The 22,977-nt window shown below is 40.7% G+C and overlaps 2 protein-coding genes across 3 annotated transcripts in view; one reads left to right on the top strand and one right to left on the bottom strand.

Annotated features, from left to right (window-relative positions):
• Positions 1-22,977, top strand: part of LOC140731974 (patatin-like phospholipase domain-containing protein 2) — a 191,555-nt gene that overhangs the window by 19,442 nt on the left and 149,136 nt on the right. The window lies entirely within an intron of this gene.
• Positions 1,990-21,852, bottom strand: LOC140731972 (mitochondrial glutamate carrier 1-like). 2 transcript variants are annotated; one of them, XM_073054015.1, is made up of 10 exons: positions 21,695-21,852; positions 15,449-15,548; positions 14,223-14,348; positions 13,366-13,421; positions 9,174-9,264; positions 6,656-6,774; positions 6,367-6,562; positions 4,608-4,762; positions 3,871-3,946; positions 1,990-3,234 (listed from the first exon to the last, which is right to left on the bottom strand). In XM_073054015.1, the coding sequence occupies exons 2-10, from the start codon at positions 15,463-15,465 to the stop codon at positions 3,081-3,083; spliced, it is 990 nt and encodes a 329-aa protein (XP_072910116.1). In that variant the 5' UTR covers positions 15,466-15,548; positions 21,695-21,852; the 3' UTR covers positions 1,990-3,080. The 2 variants fall into 2 exon arrangements, with proteins under 2 accessions (XP_072910116.1, XP_072910117.1); XM_073054016.1 differs by lacking the exons at positions 15,449-15,548; positions 21,695-21,852 and adding an exon at positions 11,677-11,764 and having other exon boundaries at positions 14,223-14,288.

The following is a 22,977-nucleotide window of genomic DNA, read 5'->3' as shown; positions in this document are numbered from 1 at the left end:
CAATTCTGCTCCCATTGTCTTATGGTCTCAGGATCTCAACTTGAATTCATCAGCCAACCGCTTGTTGCACATTTACTGATGACCCATTGTTTTTCACTCCAGATTCCTCCATCTCCCAAAGAAATGGGAAGGTTACTAACATATTTCATGTGTCTGCATTCCCTGCGCAAAGGTGGTCCTACCAAACAGATCTTGAGGACATATATTATTCTCTTCACCAGTGCATTCTGCAAAGCACAAGGGCTGATGTGATTCAAAAGTAGCAGAATTTAGATGCACACAAGAGCCTGCAGCCAGTGATGGAGAAGGATGTGGGAAGATCTTTGCCTGAAGGGTGAACCACACACTTCATGGGTCTACTGTGTTGTTGGTAACCATTTGTCAGATAAATAAGACATAATATACCAGGGTCTCTCTCCCCCTTATTTATGACATTTACTGGGAGTGTAGATGAAGGGCCTGAAGCTTTGTTGAAGATCCGAACCATCTATTCCACAATCTCTTTGGCCCTCTACCATCAAGACTAGGATGGCCAGACAGGGTATCAGCTTCTTCCCTTAGGCTGTGAGACTAATGTATACCCTGCCACTACCACCACCAAGGTTTTGTCATTAGGACAGCAAGCTGTTTACCTGCACACAACATGCATTTTGAATTATATTTTATTAACTTATGGTAATATTTTGTTGTATGTGCTGTGTTTGATGTATCCTTTGTGGGTGCATTGTGGTCCAGAGTAATGTTATATTTTATATATATGACAAGCTTAAACTTGAATATACTTAACAATCCTTAACCCAATGCTTCAAAGTCCACCCATACACAAAATTTCAACCAATTCCAGCAAGAGCAGTCAATGCATTGTAATTGAGACATTTTTTGTGAGGACAATATTTGCTTGTGCTTTGTGTAATCAGTGGGGAGTCTGACAACTGAGACAACCATCACCACACATCCTGCCAGGCTTTCCAGTTCCTCTCCTGTACACTCTCACAAATTAATTGTGTCCTCCTCTGTCTCTTTCACAAAGCCATATGGATCCGGCTGGCATGGGGAATGCATCTTCATCGGCCACTGCCCTTCTTTGTAGTGTTTAAAGCCAAACATGGCTCCTGTTTTAGCACACTAAACCAGCCTGCTACAAATAGTTCACTGGTCTATTCAGATTTTTTGTGAACCCAAATTGGTATTAATACTACACTGAAGAAATTATCCAAATTCTACGCTAATTTATAAATGTCTGTATTTTGAAGGCAGGAAGAGGAAACTGTGGGTGACAAGAGAAGTCAAAGACAGCAACAAAGCAAAAGAGAGGGTATATAATATAGCAAAACATTGTGGGAAGCTAGAGAATTGGGTTTTCAAAATCTTGAAGGAGCAGTGATGGGTACTTTATAAATCTAGCAAAAGGTAAAAGGTTCTGTGGGTAGGTGGAAAGAGTCAAGGTTGCAGTCAGAGCAGTCACATCAGAATCAGCTCTCAAGAGCAGCAGCCACTAGGAGCAGAAGACCACCAGGCCCTTTGAAGCTACCCCAACATTTAATATGATCATGGCTGAATGCTACCACTCTGAATAATGCATTTACTATTGGACTTCAAGAGGAAGAACGGTTGAAACCAGTTTCAAATTCGAGAAAGATTGTCAAGAGATATAAGTGTTGCTTCTTAGGGAGATAACACTACTGCTTTTAACTCTGGATTACACCGCAACAGAAATTTAATTTGCAGTCAGTCCAGGAAGTGACTAGTACACGTGAAATGAAGGGTCCAGTGGAGGGGTCTGCAGCAGTCCATCAGAATCCACCTGTAAGCACGAGGACATGAACACCAGTCACTATGCTTACTGATGGCAACATATTGGCAAGATGAGAGGTACTTTTAAGACTTTGTATCAGCTTTCAGCTGGAGGGGGGGAAAGATCAGTAACAACAATGACACCTCTTTATCAGCAGAGGAGATATTTCACAAGTCAAACTCCGGACGAACCAAGATAATAAAATTCAGTTTATTCTTACAGATGAAATTAAAATTTGTAAGTAGTCTTACTTCCATGTATAAAGTCTGAGTATGGTGTTCTGTATGGTAACCAGTTTAACAGCATAAAAGGCACCATTACATAAATTAAAATATTACCGGAGGCACTGTTTGTTTAATGCCATAAATTGACACTGCCCCCCTTCCTCAGTGAAAATGTCAGTCATCTGACAGTTCAAAAACCCATGGACATTTGGAGATGAGTTATTTAATTGTATATAATCACATTGGTACTTTTGCTCTGATAGAGCCAATGAGGAATAGATGTTCAAGTGGACCTCAGCCTTGAATGACCTATTTTAATGCATCACTACAGTAACATCAACACGTTAAATTGGTGAGTCTTAGTTGAACCAATTACAGGAAACATGGCTCATGATCAACATTGAAGACGAACAAAGATGGCCTGCTAAAGTACTTGTGGGGGGAGGGTGTGGAATACACAATGGATTAGTTCCTAAGCAGACATTCCTACATTGAACGTCTCTGCCATGTTTGTGTAGGCAGTTCAATGCTGAGATTAGCAATCTCTCAGGCGAGGAAGTGTGACAGGTTGTGAAACCAACAGTAATGGTTCTCAGGGCAAAACAAGATGGGTGATAAGGGCTAAAGTCACTACTTCGGCTCTTCCCCACAATTTCAGATACAGTTGCTCTTTTTCTTACACTTCAATGTGCCTACTTGGGGTAATTAGTTTAAATTAGGGTTACTTCACAGGCTCAGAAAGTGTAATCAATGTATAAATGTATAAAAAGGTTTTAAATACTGTTAACTGTACAAAGATGCATTCCAATTTTTCATGAGTAAAAAATGAATACGGAGCTAGAGAACGAAGTTTGGCCCCTTGGTTTAACCATTCTTTCATAACACAAGACATTCTTCACACACCAACCATCCTGCAATATGTTTCCTCTACCTCCCAACACCTTCACCAATGTGAACAGCAAAGTCATCGTGAACCTTCCAATCAAGGCAGTAGTGTCTTGGTTACATGTTTGGCATTGCTCATTGTACAAGGTAGTTCTTCAGGAATGGATGACGTCAGATCAATACACTTCGAAATGTGAAAAGCCCAAGACGAACTCTCCAACTCCCATAAAGTAGATCACTTGGGCAATGCCAAAAAGAGGTGCAATAACTAATGCCCGACAGCCTGACCCCTTCAGGAATGCAGAAGGACCTTCGTTTCTCCAGATTCTCCTGCAGATGAGAAAATAATTAACTTCATCAAGTCATTTCAAACCTGAGAAATAAATATAAAGTTGTTTCCACTGCAACAAACAAAATTTGAAAAAGCCATGAACCAATAAGCATTTGGGTTCAATAGCAATCAAGGTTGCATTGCAAGGAAACAAAGTAGAAAGTTCAAAGTAAATGATCAAAGCCCTCCCAGCATCCAGCACATCTACATAGTGATGTCGCAGGAAAGCAGCATCCATCTCAAGGATCCCCACCACCCAGGACACACACTCTTCTCACTGCTGCCGTTGGGACAGGAGCCTCAGGACCCACACCAGCAGGTTCAGAAGCAGTTACTATCCCTCAACCACAAGCTCTTGAACCAGAGGGGATAGCTTCAGTCAACTCAATACAGAACTGAATACACTTTTAACTCAATACACTTTTAACACCCCTTTCTGAAGTCTTATTAGTCTTTCTTAATATTTCAGTCCATTGATGGAAATGTCCCTATATAGAACATGTAATTAAATCCTAATTAGAACAAGGAGTAAACTAATCTTTTTAACTAAGTACATGAATAACATGTCAGTCACAAATAGTTAAGGAAAACAATTGTATAATTAGCCAGAGGTTGATTCACCAGTACTCACTCACCTAGCACAATCCACAATACCACTGTAGGCTTCTTCATTTGCCCCTCGATGTAGAGACTGGAATCGTGTTTTGATCACTGAAATACAAAAATAAATTTATAATCCAATAACGTTCTGCTCACTTTCACAAGCAACACTTGCATTTTACACTAATTGAAGCAAACTACATCTGATGTAGTACAATTTGGTTATTCTCAAACTCAACCCCGAGTTAACTGGCCAAATAACAACTGCAAAGTGCTCAGCTTATTTACTAGCTTGGAAAATCACAGCCTAACCGGGAACCAGCCAATCTGTTCGAATGAAGTACAAACAAGTGCACCAAGTGTCGTTTATCATCTGTCCTCCCACTGAGCAACTGGCATTGGGCCGCAAACCGAATCACATCAAACTTCAGTCAGAATAACACTGCTGGAGAATTTAATTACAAATCTCTGGTGAAGCCCAAATTTCTACTTATCTCATGTAGTGCTTTTTGCAAACTCTTTCACAGGCATTGTTCTAACAGTTGCGATTTCAAACAGTTCAACAGTCAAGGTGAAGGTAACAGAATTACTGCTGTTCAGCAGCTCCTGAACTAATCCTGAGCGGATTGTTTGAATTATATTTTAATAATTTATTTGTGGTAATATTTTGGTTTATGTGTTATGTATGATATATGTAGCATGGGTGCACTGTGGTCCAGAGAATTGTTTCGTTTCGTGGTATATATGTACAATTAGATAACAATAAACTTACCATCACATGGATTGACAGCCACAGCTGCAACAGATCCAGCGATGCAACCAGATAGAAATGAATGGACAAAGGACACTTTCCCATCCACTGAATTTTGCCCAAGTTTGTTCAGATGGGCGAACAACGGAAAATAGATGACAGAGAATGGAACGTCCCTGTTCAATACAAGAAAACAATTTTATCTTAAGGAAATTGTGAAACTATATCATTATACTGTTCAATTATTATGACTATACTTACATAACAGATGCAGAGAGGGAAGTGCAATTAGTGAAAGTGGGATTGATATAGAGGATGAGCATTGACTTGATAAAAGATGAGAGGCATTGAAAGAGTGGACAACCAAAGACTTTCTCCCCAGGATAGAAATCGCTAATGAGGGGATTTATCATTAAGGTAATTGGATGAAATTATTTTTATTTTGTATTTAGAGGTACAGCACAGAATAGGCCCTTCAAGCTGTGTCACTCAGCAAACCTCAATTTAACTCCATTTACAATGACCAATTAATCTATTAGCCAGTGTATCTTTGATTTGTGGGAGGAACCAGAGCACAGAAAAAAAAAAATCATTCCAACAGGAGGACATACAGGCACCTCACAGAAATGAACTCCAAACTCTTGTCGGGCTGAGCTGTAACAGTTCTGACCGTTACACTATCATTGTGCCCAGGGGTGGAACATACTACTAGGGATAGTGGTACAGGCACCCTATGTATATTCATTTTTAAAACATGGTTTTAAATGGTATAGCTTCTGCAGAGCCTGGATCCCAGCATCATCGAGGCTGTCTGGGATTACCTGGAGAGATAGAAACAAGTGAGAGCCAAATTCTGCAGAACTGTGACAATTTCACCAAGATGCTTGGAACAAGCCACCAGCCATTTTTTAAAATATAAAACTACACAACAGTGTACTTAAGAGAATTGATGCAGTTTAAAAGGCAAAGGGTGGTCATCCCCAAATATTGATTACTACTCTTTATAGCAATTTTCTTGAAACTTTTCATTATTTTTGAAAGCATCTTTGCTTTACAGATTTTTTGAACATGTGCCTAAGACTTTTGCACAGTAGTATATGAGTGTCTTAAATGGGGAAAAAATCAGGACTATGTGGTAGGCAAGTGTTAGATTGATCTTGGAGTAGGTTAAAGTGCTAGCCTAGCATTGAAGGGTGAAGGGCCTTTATTGTGCTGTTCTATGTTCAATAGATAGGCTCAATATTCAGCAGAGTAGGGCACCTTTATATAACATTAGTCCTCTTTAGCTGAGAAGAGCATTGCATAAAGCTCGCTCAGCAGAACCAAGGGTTATAGCAGAAAATATGGCGTAGAACTCCCCAAAGAGCACACTAGAAGAATGAACCCATAATCCCCATACAATTTTATACCAATATCCATTTCTTAAAGATATATAATAGTATTTAATTACATTCCTTCCCCTGCCCACTCCCACCTAAACTTGGATACTTTATTTGCAAGAACACAATGCTAGGCCTATTTTATGGCAAAACATTCCAATATGTTACACAGAGTAGCAATAGGTTTAGAATAGTTAAACCTATTGGTTCAGAACTAGGTTTATTATTACCAACCTATATCATGAACCTTGTTGTTTTGTGGCAGCAGTACAATACATAAAATCTAATTTAATATAAACATATACGCACAGAATGAGTAAACTAGCGAGGCAGAATTCATGATTTGTTTAGAAATCTGATGGTAGAGGGACAGAAATTGTTCCAACACACAGCTTTTGTACCTCAGTATAGTTGCTCCTAATCCTTTGTACAGTCCTTTAAACCCTTGGGAGTGGAATAAATCCTTGGCAATTTGGGTTGCAGATACTGGCCTGGAGGAAGTAGCAGGGCTGACATTGTAAGCCCGACTCAAAACTGGATTGCTGGCTACGATTTTAGTGGTGGAACAAGAAGGCAGTAACAATCTCTGCTGAGCAGCTAGAACAAATTAAGCAAGAGTTTTAGCAATCTCATGAACATGGACACTTTAAGTATTATTGATTTATAAAGATGGGCAAATTGGATAGTTACCTAGTCTGCCAGCATCTTGAAGTTGAATTTTCAGCATCTCCATAGGAGTAGTGACTATAACCTGACACAGGCCTGCTCCACAACCAGCTAGCATCTCACCCAATATATTTAAACCCTTACTGAAAAGGCAAAGAAAACAGCAACCATGAATATATTCATTCCATTCAAAATAGAACAGTTCAATCTGTACACAAGTTCTGTAGCATTAATATCCCAGAGAAAATCAAAATTAAACTACATAGAATATCAAGAACACAATAAATGATCTACTTACTCATCATTATGCCAAAAAGAATTAAGCCATAAAGCTATTTATATCTCCTGTACCTAATAAAGTGGCTACTGAGTGTACGTTCATGGTCTTCTGCCACTGTAGCCCATTTATTTCAATGTTTGACATGTTATATATTCAGAGATGCTCTCAGATAATGTGGTTATTTAAGTTACTGCTGACTTCCTATCAGCTTGAAGCAGTCTGGCCATTCTCCTCTGTGCTCTGTCATTAGCAAGGCATTTTCTTCCACACAACTGCCACTCACTGGACGTTTTTTTGTTTTTCTCGTCATTTTCTGTAAACTCTAGAGACTATTGTGTGTGGAAGTACCAGGAGATCAACAGTTTCTGAGATACTCAAACCACTCTCTCCGACACCAACAATCACTCCACGGTTAAAGTCACTTAGATCACATTTGCTGAGTATTTAAAATTTCAGTAATGTTGTAAATATATGGTTTGATTAAGCATTCTTGTTTGTTTAAGTAATTCATTATCTAAAGAAAAAACAAAACTAAGACATGCATTCCCGGCACTGTGTTTCCTCTCTATTAGTTTAATGTTGTGCAGTTACAAAACATTTCTTCCCCATTCTGATGTTTGGTCTGACAACAACTGAACCTCTTGACTACGTTTGCATGCTTTTATTCCTTGAGTTGTTGCCACTTGATTGGCTGATTAGATATTTGCATTAACGAGGTGTACAGATGTACCTAATAAAGTGTGTGTAGCTAGAGTCAACAGGACTCTTATTGGTTAATGCTGTTGGTCCGGTTCTGCACGCTCACGTTTGGGCTAAGCTGCGAAGTGCTGACCAACTTAGAATGCCAAACCAGCCTGCATGATCTGCCACTGGCCTCTCAGTTCCTACTCCCCATTTTTACTGATGATGCTACCAGTCTGGACTAGGAGACAGGAGGGAAAACATATACACAAGAGATTCTGCAGATGCTGCAAATCCAGAGCAACACTCACAAAAAGCAGGAGGAACACAGCAGGTCAAGTAAGATCTTTGAAAATGAATAAACAGTCGAGGTTTTGGGGCGAGACCCTTCATCAGGAAGGGAAGCAATTCCTAGTCAAGCGATTTCACTTCCACACACCTATTTATCCATCCATCTATTAAGGGATACAGCTTACATTAGGTCCTTTCGGCCCAACGAGCTGTGACACCTAACAACCTACCAATTTAATTATTTAATACTGGCTTAATCACTGGACAATTTACAAAGTCCAATGAACCAACCAACCAGTACATCTTTGGACTGTGGGAGGAAATCAACCAGGGCACCCAGAGGAAACCCATGTGGTCAAAGAGAGAACACACAAACTCCTTACAGATGATATCGGAATTGTACCCCAAACTCTGATGCCCCCAAAACTTAATTTTGTAAAATTACTTACTTGAGTGCTAATAGCCGATGAACATCTACCATTTACAGACTTATTAAGTAAGCCAACTTTCAAAGCAGTGCTTTGTGCATCAAAGGAGGCTCTGCCACCAGCCAGACTAGGTTCCTGGAATCCAGCATTTGTTAGGCCAGTAACATTATTTCCAGATTAGCTAAGTACAGGCTACTGATACAGTGGCTGACATTTCTGGGGAAAGGGAACCTGAGTCAGTATTTTAACTTCTGGTAAGATGGCAACACACTTGGTCACAGGGGCTTCTCCGGGTCTAACAAAAATAAACATTTTTGTTTTGCAACCGCAAGACCCTGTTGGACATTGGTAATACAGAATACTTCAAGACTGGCCCATTGCTTCATTGGCAAGACCAACGGCGGGGGAGTTGCATGGACAAGACCCTCCACCCAGGGGAGAAGGCACCAGAAGCGGTGTGGCAGAGAACGGAGGCATGGCTGGGTTGGGTGCTGGCCCTTACAAGATGGTTCTGCCTTCAGCACTACTGTCCAGTGTTCACTCTCTGGAATTGAGACCAGCATGAGATGAGGAACTGCTGCATGCTTGTTCTTGCAGAAACCTGGCTCCAGGATAGCTTCCCATGCACCATCAATCTTCAGGCCATGCCACGCAGAGACTTGTGCTGATATTATTCTGTGACGGTGTGTGTGCTGTCATGTACCTTGGCCCCAGGGAAATGCTGTTTCGTTTAGCTGTTTACATGTCAATGGTTGAATGACAATAAAATTGAAAGAGCTCCATAGAAACAATATACCATCAAAATTTTCAGTGAACTGAAAAAATACTTAACTATGCTCAAGAGTATTTTAAGAAAACATACCCATTTTTTGACAGATAGGTACGAAACAAGTCATTAGCAGCGAGTTTAATGGCCTTCTCGGGCGTTACCAATGTAAGGTTCACAGCTGCACCTATTGGATAAAAAAACATAACACTAAGTATTCCTTTTACACGTTGCGTCTCTGCAATTTATATCCAATTTGGACAGGCAAATCTAAGATTCTGTATCATACATTATGTCGTCCTTTTTCCTTGAACTCAACTGAGTTCATGCAGCATTTAAAATTACATTTAAAGAAACAGCTCAAAGAAATTTAATATCTTCCAAGCAGTCAGATATCTCATGTTGATAGGTAGGAGACAGAGGGACAGGCAGACAGGCATTTGCCACATTAATTGCACAGTCTCAGTTTCTGATTTGGCGATCAACAGTTAGAAGGGGAACAATTTCATTTCACTTCTTTGAATAGTTGGGTCAGAATTCAGAGCATGCTCCAGACATCAGAACAGCTGCTTTAATCACAAAATTACTTTATTGGAAAGATCCGCTCAGTAGCTTCTTTAGTAACTACTCCTGTATCTAATAAAGTGGCCAGTGAGTGTACGTTTGTGGTCTTCTGCTGCTGTAGCCCGTCCACTTCAAGGTTCAACATGTACATTCAGAGATGCTCTTCTGCACAGTGCTGTTGTGACAGGTGATTATTTGAGTTACTGTCAGCTTGAGCCAGTCTTGCTATTCTCCTCTGATCTTTCTCATTAACAAGGCGTTTTTGCCCATACGACTGCAACTCACTGGACATTTGTTTTTTGCACCATTTTCTAAAACTCTAGTGATTGTTGTTCGTGAAAATCACAGATCAGCAGTTTCTGAAATCACCCTGTCTGCTACCAACAATCATTTCATGGTCCAAGTCACTTAGATCACATTTCTTCCCATTCTAATGTTTGGTCTGAAAACAACTGAACCTCTTGACCATGTTTGCATGGTTTTACACATTGAGTTGCTGTCACATGATTGTTGCCTGGAGTGCTGGAAAATGGAAACTAGGAAGTTTGCATCTTACTCTGATATGGCTAATTGCAGCTAAGACTACCTTAAGGTATGCATGGCTATGACAGAATGGCATTCACGCTTAATCTTGGGCTTCTGATCACAAAGCAGGGAACAGGTATCAAGCATGGCAAGGATTCCAAAGTTAAAGAATTTACTCTCAGACCAGTAGTCAGAAAATCAACCAATCAATACATCAGAAGCCTGATCAGCTTGGGAGATAGAAAATCAAATATTTCAACTGCAGCATGACTTGTCAAGGGATCATTTGCATATATTAATAAAAAGGCATAAACTGATGTGTTTTACAGGAGTTTTAATATTAAATATTTTCTTTAAAAATAAAGGACTAATTGCTGAAAAGAAAACTAATTCTGGCTAATCCAAGATTAAGAGATAAAGCATGATTCTAATTACACATTTACACAATTCTAAAGAGGAAGAATAGAAAAAAGGTCACAGAATTGACGAAAGCACTTTGCATATTACAGCAGAGCATGCAAATAAAATTGTAGTAAGAGAGCCAGTACTGACAGAAAGGAAACAAGAAACCTGAAATGAAGAGCACAAGCAAAGACTTCACTCCAATGAAATGGAATTACAGTTTTTTTTATTACCTAGGGCAAAGCCCACAATCAAAAATTAACTTCTCAATGAACACATCACACATGGAATGGCCTGTGGAATCACTAGTACCTTCTAAAGTGAAGAGTGTGAAGAGTAAGCATTGGAAACACAGCACAGCCCACAAGACAGAGCTAGCTTCAGTCCATACCACCTTTATAGTTTTCTCAATGTAACAATACATGCCATGCTATAACCACTTATGACCTTAAAGACTGCTGTCCTCTCAAAAAAAAGTTTACCAAGCCACTTGATCTTAACTTTGACTGTATTATGGACACATCTGACAAACTAACCAATACTGGACAAAAAGGGGGGCTGGATGGGGAGGTGGGGAGGTATGGAATGCAGGGAGGAGAAAGTCTGCTACTTATGCCAGGACAAGGAGAAGACCACACAGCTGCTGTGTCAGCTACAGCGAAAACATGACTTTCAACTACTTTCATTTTCCACGACTGACACTTCCTTCCAACTGATTTAATTAATTGTGCAAATGGTTCAGGTTTCTAAATAAACTGTTAGCATCCATGGGTTGATACATTACACATCGTTACAAGTGTGATGGGCCACTACAAAACACCAAAGTTAAATTTCCCTTCACGTGCACGGCACTTGTGGAGCAAATGAGGTGAAAAATAAAGCTCCTGTAATATTATAACCCCAGACTGCCCCCACCCCCAAAATACAGCAGTTAATAGCTTACAATTTTACACTATCTTTGCAAACTAAAATACAACAGAAGGTTGAAGTGTTACTAAGAGAAGGTGTGAGATAGAAAGTGAGAAAATTCAAGAATTAGCAATGTAATCTTTGCTGCTTTAAAAATATACAAATAACATTGAAAATTGAAAGAAATTATCCTAGTTACAAGACCAAGTGGTACTGTAAACCATATAATGGTTTGATCCATCGTGGCTTCGCCAGATCGGCTAGGCCTCATTATCCATGGCGACCGTCTGTAACATGAAAAACACAGATGCAAACAAGACCATTTCCTACAAGATTTTTAAAAAAAAATATATATATTTGTAGTGGACTTTAGGCATTAACATTTTCCTTTGATAATTCAATATCTAACAGATATCACTTTCCTGAGCAACTAAATTTAAAATACCTCACACATCAAACATGTTTTCAGAAGTCACATTTCCCAGCTCTAATGTACTATTAAACGTTGAGTGTAAGCAGAACAGGTGGTCTATGGACAAGCTTCAAATAATCAATGTACAAAGTAGGCCAATCTTAACTGGTAAAGGCTTTCGGAAATGCTGGGCTTCAACCATGCCCGAGCTCTCTCCAAATGAGAAAATTCATGAGAAAGCCAATGTGATGCTTCAATCAAACACTTCTCCCATGGTACACAGGTCAGCAACCTGTTCCGTGCCTGCCCCAAAGCTGCTTTCAGCCAATTGTAATTTAAAAACTCCCTGCACATGCTCATCTCCAAGCGACTGCAGGTGTGTTACTTATTTGGCAGCGGCAAACCAATTAATTCAGAACATTGGCTCTTAGTACATGTAAGGAAAGGGATCAGAATTTATTTATTGACATACAGTGCAGAACAGGCCCTTTGGAGCCACACCACCCAGCAATCACCCAATTTAACCCTAGCCTAATCACTGGACAATTTACAATGACCAATTAGCCTACCAACCAGCATATCTTTGGACTATGGGAGGAGACTACAGCACCCAGAGAAAACTCACGCGGCCGTGGGAAGAACGTAAACACTCCTTACAGATGGTGCCTGAATTGAACTCCAACACCCCAAGCTGTAATAGCATCGTGCTAGCCGCTATGCTACTGTGGCACCCCAAAAGGATTGCTGCCACAGAGTCAGTGACTCTACCAGCTGTGTCTTGCTATAAATCTCATTTTTTTTAATCAAACGAGGGAAATAACAGTTCAAAGTCTCCTGGGGTGGTGGGGGGGTTGGAATATGACATAATGGGATAGGCTCAACCACCATCAGAAACACTGACTCCTGAAAACATGCCCAATTACCGCACATTGTATTGGGCTGCAGAAACTGCATTATACTTACTTGCTCTGGAGCACAAGACCACATCAGTCTTAAACGATCAGGAATTTCCACAAATTATCACAATGCATTTCATTTAGATTTCCCCTCCAAATAACACAAGATTAACATTGCGATAAAATATTCTGTTAATTAATCTAGGCAACAGTAGTCTATGAAATAGACTCCTACAGGATGTGCAGGTGACGAGGCCTCGGCTGTGACTTCTACCCTACTTATCCATGAAGAATGACAACTAACAACGTGCCAATTAACTGCAAATCCTTATACATCAAGCCAACAGCAGGCACGAACATAAAGGCTTTAACCATTCTGAATTGAAAAGTACTACATGCATTATTATTACATTAAAACACAGCGTGCAATTTCAAAACCACGTTCAACAGTATATTCAGTTAACAGGATTAATTATAAGATATTTTGTGGAAATCACCAGTGAGATGTAGTTTTTACAAAAAGCTCAGTTCTGCATATTTCTGAAGACTTGTAACCAATACATAGTAAACAAATCCCTACCTCTATACATTCCAAAATATCCTTCAGATCGCACGGTCTTAATTAGACAGTCCATCCTAAACAAAGAAAGACAGTAAAATTAAAAAGGCACAAAACTGTTCTATCTGTAATTCTGATAAAGAAATCAAAGATTAGACCTATTACATCAAGTTGATAATTAGTTCCTACTCTCGTCTTTGAGACTTCTGAAGTGTATTAAAGTGATTTAGTTGTCCCTTTCCTTTACGGAATAAGCTGTTCTACATACAGATTGAGTACTTTGGTGTAGTCACGATGATAGCATAGCAGTTAGTGCGACGCCATTACAGCTCACAGCACTGGAGTTTGGAGTTCTACGCAGGTGTCCTCTAAGGAATTTGAATGTTCTCCCGTTGGACTGTCTGGGTTTCCTCCCACATTCCAAAGATGTACCGATTCGTAAGTAAATTGGTCATCGTAAAGTGTCCTGTGATTAGGCTAGGGTTAAATCAGCGGGAAACTGGGTGACGAGGCTCTTTGGGCTGGAAGGGACTGTTCCACACTGAATATCTAAGTCAGGAATTCCCAACCTGGGGTCCATGAGCCCCTTGGTTTATGGCGTTAGTCCATGGTGTACAAAGGTTGGAAACACCTACTCTAAATAAATAATAAACAGTCAGAGTTACTCTGTGCCAACAGAAACAAAATTATGTCTATTGAAAAGACCCATTTAGAAAAAGATTCATACTTTTGCCTTCTATGGGCGCACTTTAGCGAATAATGCAAATAAGGACATGTGAAAAATTTAAAGAGTTCAGGGAGCTTAAATCCCAAGTATTTCTGTATTGGAAACAAAGAGCAAGTATTTCAAGGTGCTTCTTGGTATTGGTGTAACTCACATGCTGGTGTAAGTACGCTGCCCATTCCTTTGGTTCTGCAGCCTGGTTTTAGCCAGATCAATCGGAAAAACACAGGTAACTCCAATCAATCCAGCAACTCCACCATTGATGAGCTTAGCGGGGAGGCTGACAATTGAACAAACATAACAACAGTTAGCTACAAGCTATGCAATACTTTAAGATTTAATCTTTAAATGCTGAACCCCCAACAGGATCAAGGCAGGAAATTGGAGTGATAATAGAACCTGGTGTCCATAAAAGTGTGCTGAATTAGGACAACATGTATAATTTGCTGCCAGTAAAAAACACACCTGAGTCATAGGGAAAGGTTGAGTAAATTAGGACCTTATTCCCTCAAGCTCAGAATGAGGGGAGATTTGATAGAGGTATACAAAATTATGAGGGGTATAGGTAGGGTAAATGCAAGCAGGCTTTTTCTATTGAGGTTGGGTGGGTCAGGGGTGAAAGGTGAAATGTTTAAGGGGAATATGAGGAGGAACTTCTTCACTCAGAGAGGGCCAAGAGCACAGAACGAGATGCCAGTAGTACTGGATGCGGGCTCAATTTCAACATTTAACAGAAGTTTGGATAGCTACATGGTTGAAAGGGGCATGCAGGGCTACAATCTGGGTGCACATAGACAGGACTGATTCAGCTCTTATGTCTTACACAGGGTTGAGGGGGTAATAAATCAGCCATGTTGGAATGATGGACTGAATGCTCTAATTTGGCTCCTAAATCTTATGGTCTTAAGAACTTGGCACAAACCTGATGGACCGAAGGGCCTGTGTCTATGCTGTACTGCTCCATGACTGTTTGGTTAAGTATATAGATAGGACGGATTTAGAGGGAAATGGGCTAAATGTCGGCAACACTGTTAGCATGGATAAGATAGGCCAAAGATTCCACACTGTATGACTGTCAGCGATGTATGCTGAAAGATAAGCTGAAAGAATTACATTTTCCCAACAAGTGAGGTGGATACTACAGGCGTTGTGATCATTTGTAGAGAATCACTAATTACTTCTGTACTAAGGAGATTTTTTCAAAAATTCAGTCACATGAATTGCGAACGAAAGCTTATGAGACCAGTAAAGAGTTCAACAATTCTTCACTTGAGGTGTGGTTGTGAAATACTGAAACATAAAGCAGTCAAAGGCAAGTTTTGGCCTTCAGGGCAGCATTTGGTGAAGGTTTACATAGGTAACATAGAACAAAACTCCTACCTGATGTTGTCGGACATGTTAAATGATATTTTTCTCGGAAGGCACAAACCAGATGTCACACGGCACAGCTGAAGAGTCACCGGGAACTACAGCTTGGACTCTGAAGAACAAATTCATTAATTAATCTTATTAATTTACTTCAATAGAATGCTAAAACTGATAAGTAGACCTAGCTTTTCAAAACCACAATTCTTCAAAATAGCAGCCCCACAATGAGAAGAGCCAATTGTCCACTTCGGCCAATTATGCATCTACCTTATTGTCCCACAAACTCCTTGACCATCCAAACCAACTGTTGCATTTCGGTAATTTAAATTTCACAAAACAATGCTTGTCAAGAGTTTGAATGTATTCACCAGATTGAGTACAATAGTCAGCTCAAATACGGAAACTCCAAATATGAAATCTAACTTTGTCATGGGGAGTCCCAAGCCCAGCTGTGCAAGGAGGATTGGGTATGGGGCTAGCAACCCCATCCCATAAAAACCCTGACCTACAGAAATGCAAACAGAAGCTCCAATGACCTCATCCTTAATAGAGGAAAGATCTTCAATGGACTACACCTTGAAAGACTGGCCCAGGGCAGAAGACTCTGGTGACCTGCTGTCGGCAGCCCATGCCCCAGTAAGGGCGACGGACTTAAGGAGAAGAAACATGAATTCTGGATCAAGGATCTTGTGGGATTAAAGCACTGGGACCTTGCCTCCTTCAGACTCGAGGCTACACAGTACAAGATTGGCACGGAGTAGAAGGGCTGAGATGGCCTGTTTCCGTGCTGTAATTGTTATATGGTTATAAGATAGTAGAATGAATGCACTGACACATGAAATTCACAGCAGACACGTAAAACACCGAAACATTAACCAGTCATTCCAACTGTGTGGGGCAGCATGTGTCACACAGCTCTCACTGATGGATGCCTACATTGGCAGCTGGCCGACCTGGCTCGCAAAGTCCCAAGTCAACAGCTGACTGTGACACACAGCGTCTGTGGGACAATGGGCTGTTCCTAAATACAAGAAACGCAGAATACAAAGTTCAAAATAAAGTAATTTTATTTATGAAAGTACAAAGATGTCATCAAGATCAGTTTATTTTTAACAAAGTGAAAAATAACCAAATTTTCCCTACCTATCAGGCTATTGAAATAATTAGTTATGTTTAACAAAAGTGCAGAATCCATGATGTCATATACTTTCCCAGCATCATCACAGAAACCTACCAGGAAACCACAACATTTCCTCCACTTTGCTTTACGGTGATCACCTTTGAGAGAAATATTGCAGAAGAATGAAGAGAGGCTAAAATAGTACAACTTTAAAGAAATGGCAAAAGAGGGACTAATCTGTGGAAGTGACAGGTCAGATTAACAATGAACAAGTGGGGAATAGAGAGCTACTGATCACTCAGAAGCAGGTGGGATTAGTTTGTGTAGATATGATGGGACAAAACAGCCTATTCCTGTAGTGTATTTTTCTATGTCTGTGTTAAATCACAAGATTAACTATGCCACAGGATCACCAAACATCTGTAATTTACTATCAAATTAAGGAAGCCATCTGAAATACAACAAAAACAGGGGAAGTTGGTGGGAAAAAAATTGGACCAAGCCCCTTAGAATCAAACTAAATTGAGCAAGCTATTAAGTTGCAGGCACTTTGTAACATGAGCTACGATTCCGGATCATGTAACTCTGTATCTGACCTATTCTTAAGCATGAATCTGTAATCTAGTCTAAGGGATGCAAGGCAAGCACTAGCTTCAGAGTACTTTCCAAATCCACTTTTAGCAACATAATCAGTGTGAGGGGACACCACTCCAACCGTTTTTTGGCTGCCAAACTGTACACCAGTCACATGTAACTTTCAAGACACTACAACTCTGTTTACTGTTTACCTGCGCTGTGCACTATGTACACTTAAAACTGTATTTTACTGATTTATTTTTGGTAATGTTTTGTGGGTGCTCTGTGGTCCAGAGGCATGTTGTTTTGTTTGGTTGTGTGTATGTATAAATATATATATATATACACAAACACACACACACAGAGTCAGATGACAAACTTGCACTCATCTGGTACTATTTATTACTTTTTGTGTTTGCAGTTTGCCTTCTTTTGTACATTTGCTGCTTGTCAGTTTTTTTGTGAAGTTTTCGATTGATTCTACTGTTAATGCCTGCAATAAAATTAATCTCTGGGTAGTATTTCGTGACATAAATGTATTTGGATCTACTTTGTCTGACATACTGTTTAGCCAAGAAGTTTAAGAACCATTCTATTCCTCAAAGTTACGGTAGTCTGAAAAACTTGTAGAACTGTTTAAGAAGTTAACTCAAAATTGCATGGATTATAAATTAAATCCTCATTTGTATAATGACAAAGCAATATCACTCTACAGGAAGAGAAATCCAGGCCTTTTTAAAAGCTACAATGGTTGTTTCATCACATATTTAAAGTCATGAGTGCAGATATTTCAGCTCTGCTAACAAAACTTGTGTTTTTCCCAGAGATTAATTAGCAGTGCATTTTGGAAAACCTCATTAAGATCGAGGTCTTTCGGAAACAATGGCATTCAGGCTTGAGATGAAAACCAAATGCAGAATAACCACAAAATTCAAGATATTCTAACACTGGTTCACTAGAAAAACCACAGCCATTTATCACCAACAACAGTCTAACTCAATGACAAGTCAACATATTTCATCCCTCTAGATGATATTTAACGTTGAAACTTCAGTCTTATATCCAAAGTCATCCGAGTCCCCAGATATTTCAAACTCCTGCTGTCTCATCTTAGGACTGAAACCAATGCGAACCTCTCACCATGGGTGTCACAGTAACAGCAGCGAGAGCAATACTATTATAGGTCAGGGTGTTCTGAAGTTCAATTCCTGCGTCACCTGTAAGGAGTTTGTACGTACTCCCCGTGATTGTCTGGTTTTCTTCCGGGAGCTCTGGTTTCCTCCCACAGTCCCACTGGTTCGTAGGTTAATTGGTCGTTGTAAATTGTCCTGTGATTATGCTAGGGTTAAACAGGTGGGTTGCTGGGTGATGCGGCTCAGTGGGCTAGAAGGGCCTATTCCACACTGTATCTAAAATAAACTTCAGATCCAAATAACGTAAACTGCTAAGAGTGACAAAAATCCGATCAATAAAAACTAAAATTTCAAAATAATTATCTAGTCAGGTAATTCACATGGTATATTGGGAAATGGAATGTCATGCTCGTATGATCTGTAATTATTCAACATGCTGTCATTCCACTGAAATGTGACTCACGACAGCTGGCATCTCAATACCAGAGCTACCAGTTTAGAAATAGTCTCTTGACCTGTCCGTTAACGCCCAGTATCATGCATAGCTTACCCATCAGCAGAGCCGAGCTCCTACCCTAGTAAGGTGACAGCCAAGTTCATGTCCTCTCTAGAGATCCACATACAAAAATAGATTAATCCTCCTGCTCCTACTGACAGAACCACTTTTTAGTTGAACTGTTCAAGAGCTCATTTATAAACACAAGGGAACCTACAGCAATATAGAACATAGAATAGTACAGCAAAGTACAGATCCTTCGGCCCACAATGTTGTGCCGCCCCTTAAACCCTGCCTTGCATATAACCCTCCACATTAAATTCCTCCATATACCTGTCTAGTAGTCTCTTAAATTTCACTGGCTCCACCACTGACTCAGGCACACAGCCCAGTCAATGTGCATTAAAATTGACTTTCAACTCACCATCACTGCTATTTCCAGCCTACAAGATTAAGTGCATCTTAAAAAAGATATTTTGAAAAATGTCATTACTGGAGCAGATCTGAGGCCACCAGATTTTCTTTCTTTCTGAATTATACCTGCCTCTTTAGCACATTTAAGAGGTTATCATGTACAACATGAAAGCTCTGGTAATGGTGTTGACTGACAGCACTTTTATACAAACAGACTGAAATGTGACAAGACTCTATTCTCTTGTACTTGCATCAAAGGCATGAAGACTCAAGATTGTTTGCAACAAACACGAGAACCTGAAGGAACTGAGCTGGTCAGGCAGCATCTACGGAAATGAATAAACAGTTGAAGCTTCGGACCCAGACCCTTCTTCAGGAAAGATGTTTAATGTCACTTCCAGTGCACAAGTGTAATGGAGAATGAAATAATTGTTATGCCAGATCTGTTGCAACAAAACTACAAACACAATAATAAAAATACACACTATAAAATAGCTTATATACATAGATTGTCTATCGATAAAGTGACTGACAGGAAATGATTAGGTAGTGGTGGTTGACGGTGTTGAGGGGTAGGTTAGTAGGACCCTTCATGATATTGCTGCCCCATTGTCCTGGCACCATTCTGTACACATGCCCATGATGGCAGGTTACTAGACGGAAATTGCTTTTCCAATGAATGGCTTGTCACTTAGAAGAGGTTGCTTAATTATTCCACTTCAGCAGATCCTCAAAGCTTCAAAGAATCCTTCCAATTCAATAAGGATTCCAGCGTCATTTTTCAGACTGCACCAGATTAACTGACTGCATCCAATTTAGAGTTACCAAAACTGACTTCAGTTGATGAAGGGTTTTAGCTCAAAATGTCGACTGTTTTATTCATTCCATTGGCACTGCCTGACCTGCTGAGTTCTTCCAGCGTTTTCTATGTGTTACTTTGATTTCAGTAGATAGGGCTCAGGGTGGCCAGACCTGTGCTTCAGCTTGGTCTGCCACAACACTTAGTCAATTATGCACGGGCAGATCTGTTTTGATTCCTGTAGTAACTATAGCCACAGGAACAATCAGCCAAGGACAACAAAGCCCAGTGCCTAGAAGGGAAAAGCTTGATAAGAGGAAGGAATGGCTGAGACACATAGGATTTAATGTTAAGCCACTATTTTTTCTATTTAAATACGGAAGATATCTGTGGCAAGAGAGGCACTTAAATTATTCACAAAAATGAAAATCATTCTGTTGAAGCAATAACTGCTAGTAGCGTTATTTTTATTATTTCATATTTTAAACCCCAAGACACGGAATTAGGACGAGGCCATTCGGCCCATCGAGTCTTCCCCGCCAGTTCATCATTCTTTGTTATCCCTTCCAAACTCATTCCGCCGCCTCCAACCTTCGCTTCAAATATACTCAATGACTTGGTGTCCACAGCTGCGCATGTCAACGAGTTTCAGATTCACCACCCTTTGCCCAAAGAAATTCATTCTCATCTGTTTCTAAATGGACGTCCTTCTATTGCGAGACTGTGTTCCGAGACTTCCCCAGCATTGTGCCTCTGTTCCTAAACTCCCCTACCACCGGAAACATCATCTTCACATCAACTCTAATTTTTAAGTCGTACACACTTGCTGCGCGGTAATTGCAGATTTACACCTCCAACCTGCTGCTTGTAACCGAAAGTCCAATTTCCGTCACAGCCAGAAACACTCTTAACCCGCTTCTGGGTGTAAGTCATTCAATATTTCCTGCCCAAGTGTCTAATCGGGTGTACCCTTTGCACACCAGACAACTTAAAAAAAATTCAGTCAGGCTACGAACTGATTTAAAGATTATTTAACTATCACACTGACGCACTTAGCTGCATTTAAAAAGCAGAAAACGAATCAGTTGATGACGATTCACAAGGGTGCAGTCCCAATATGGTAGGCGAGTAAATGTATCGTGGATTCGGAAGTACAGGCACATGGAATTTAATATTTTCACTAGGACACAGAATTGTGTCAGAGTTTGTCAAGCAGTACTACCATTTTAAAGTTAAATGATAGGAATGATAACTTATAGAGAGAGCACTTTAACGATGGCATAAAGTGCAAACTTGGAGATAAAAGACAAAATTATGTTAATTAAGGCAACGTTAAATCAACGGGTATTGAGCTGGCACTTAAGAAGGTCAATTGATTCTGCATCCCTTACAGTTTTAGGTATTGAATTCCACAGTTCAGAAAAGGCTGACTTGTCAATTATCTTTTGAGGGAGACCGTTTAAAATTAAGAGACCGGCGGAATATATGGCTCGAAGGGCGATAATAGTGGTTTGTATTTTCACCGACTCCGGCCGGCCTCGCCAGATTTTTGTTAGAAGGGAACATGTTCTTTCTCTCAGAATAGTCGCACACCAGAAGGGCTCCGGCGTCCATTCATTAGTTGACTGAACTCAGTCACAGAATGCAGACAGGGGCAGCCACCCCGCGCTCGCAGTCGAAGCCGGGCCCCATCAATGGCAGCGGGCACCCCGGTACTCACCACTTTGATTAACCTGACTGGGTCGGCTCGGATGACTGGTGCTTCGCTGTGTCGTGATCGCCTACCCCGCTCCGCCGAACGATCTGAACCCGACTAGATGGCGACCAAAAGGGAAGTCGCGTCCCTCGCTTCGTAACCACTAGGCGGAAGGCGGGTCCCTACCGCCCGGGACGGCCAATCGTCACAATCAGCGTCACGATACGCGCCTCCTATTGGTTCAGTTACAATGATTGACGTCTCCGCTCCCCACCTCGAAAGGAGAAACGCCTCGCTTGCTCCAACCACCAGCCGCTTGAACCAGCCAATCCCCACAAAGAATGTCTGCGCCTCGGGCCACCTATTAGTTTACGACAAAGATTGACGTCCTCGCACGTCATTGAGTAATTCAAATCTACGTCAACTGGAAAGCAATGGCCCTGTGAGCCAATCACGTTCTAGCGTGGATATTATGGCGGTCGATTGGGGGTGCGCACGCAGCTAACGGTTTCTCCTCTAGTCTTCCGATCGAGTTAGCGCGAAAACCCGCCTGGTTTTCTTAAGTATCCTCGAATATGAACCCCGTGTTATAAACCAAGTGTTTGCTAGAAGAATGAGTAATTCGGGGTTGTATTTAAAAAACTCCATGTAAAGGGAAGCGTGAAACTGCATATGTCATGGTACCCGGCCATTCGGCCCGTCGAGCCTGTGCCCCCGATTATATCCCTGTGACCTATTAATCCAGGGTTATACAAGTCAGACCGTAAAACAAAGGAGTTATTCAGCCCATTGAGTCTTCTCCACCATTTCATCATGGTTGACTGTCTATGACGGTTTTCAGTTATCTAGGTCATTGGATATTAAACAGTAGTAAATCAAGGGAACTAGACTTGCTGTGTTGTCTATAAGGTATTTCGCCCCTCATCCGGGAGGCTTCTTCAGTTCTAATCCATGGTGGAGAGTTTTCTGGCTTATAAACTCTCAGTTTTCAAACCCATCCCTGTACATAAGGGGTTAGGTATGACACCACCAATCAGCTACTTACAAGACGTACAACACACTGGAGGAACTCAGCAGGTCGGGCAGCATCCATTGAAATGAGCAGTCAACGTTTCAGGCCGAGACCCTTCGTCAGGACTGAAGGAGGAGGGGGCAGCGGCCCCATAAAGAAGGTAGTGGAGGGTGGAAAACCAATCAGAGGAAAGATCAAGGGGTGGGGGAGGGGATAGGCAGGAGAGGTGAAGAAGGAATCTAAGGGGAAAGTACAAGAAGGCAGAGTCATGAGAGGTGATTGGCAGCTAGCAGAG

The sequence above is a fragment of the Hemitrygon akajei genome, chromosome 8, assembly GCF_048418815.1.
Source record: "Hemitrygon akajei chromosome 8, sHemAka1.3, whole genome shotgun sequence".
NCBI classification, from domain to species: domain Eukaryota; kingdom Metazoa; phylum Chordata; class Chondrichthyes; order Myliobatiformes; family Dasyatidae; genus Hemitrygon; species Hemitrygon akajei.
Note: the sequence above shows the minus strand (reverse complement) of the source record. Positions and strands in the feature narration are given on the sequence as shown.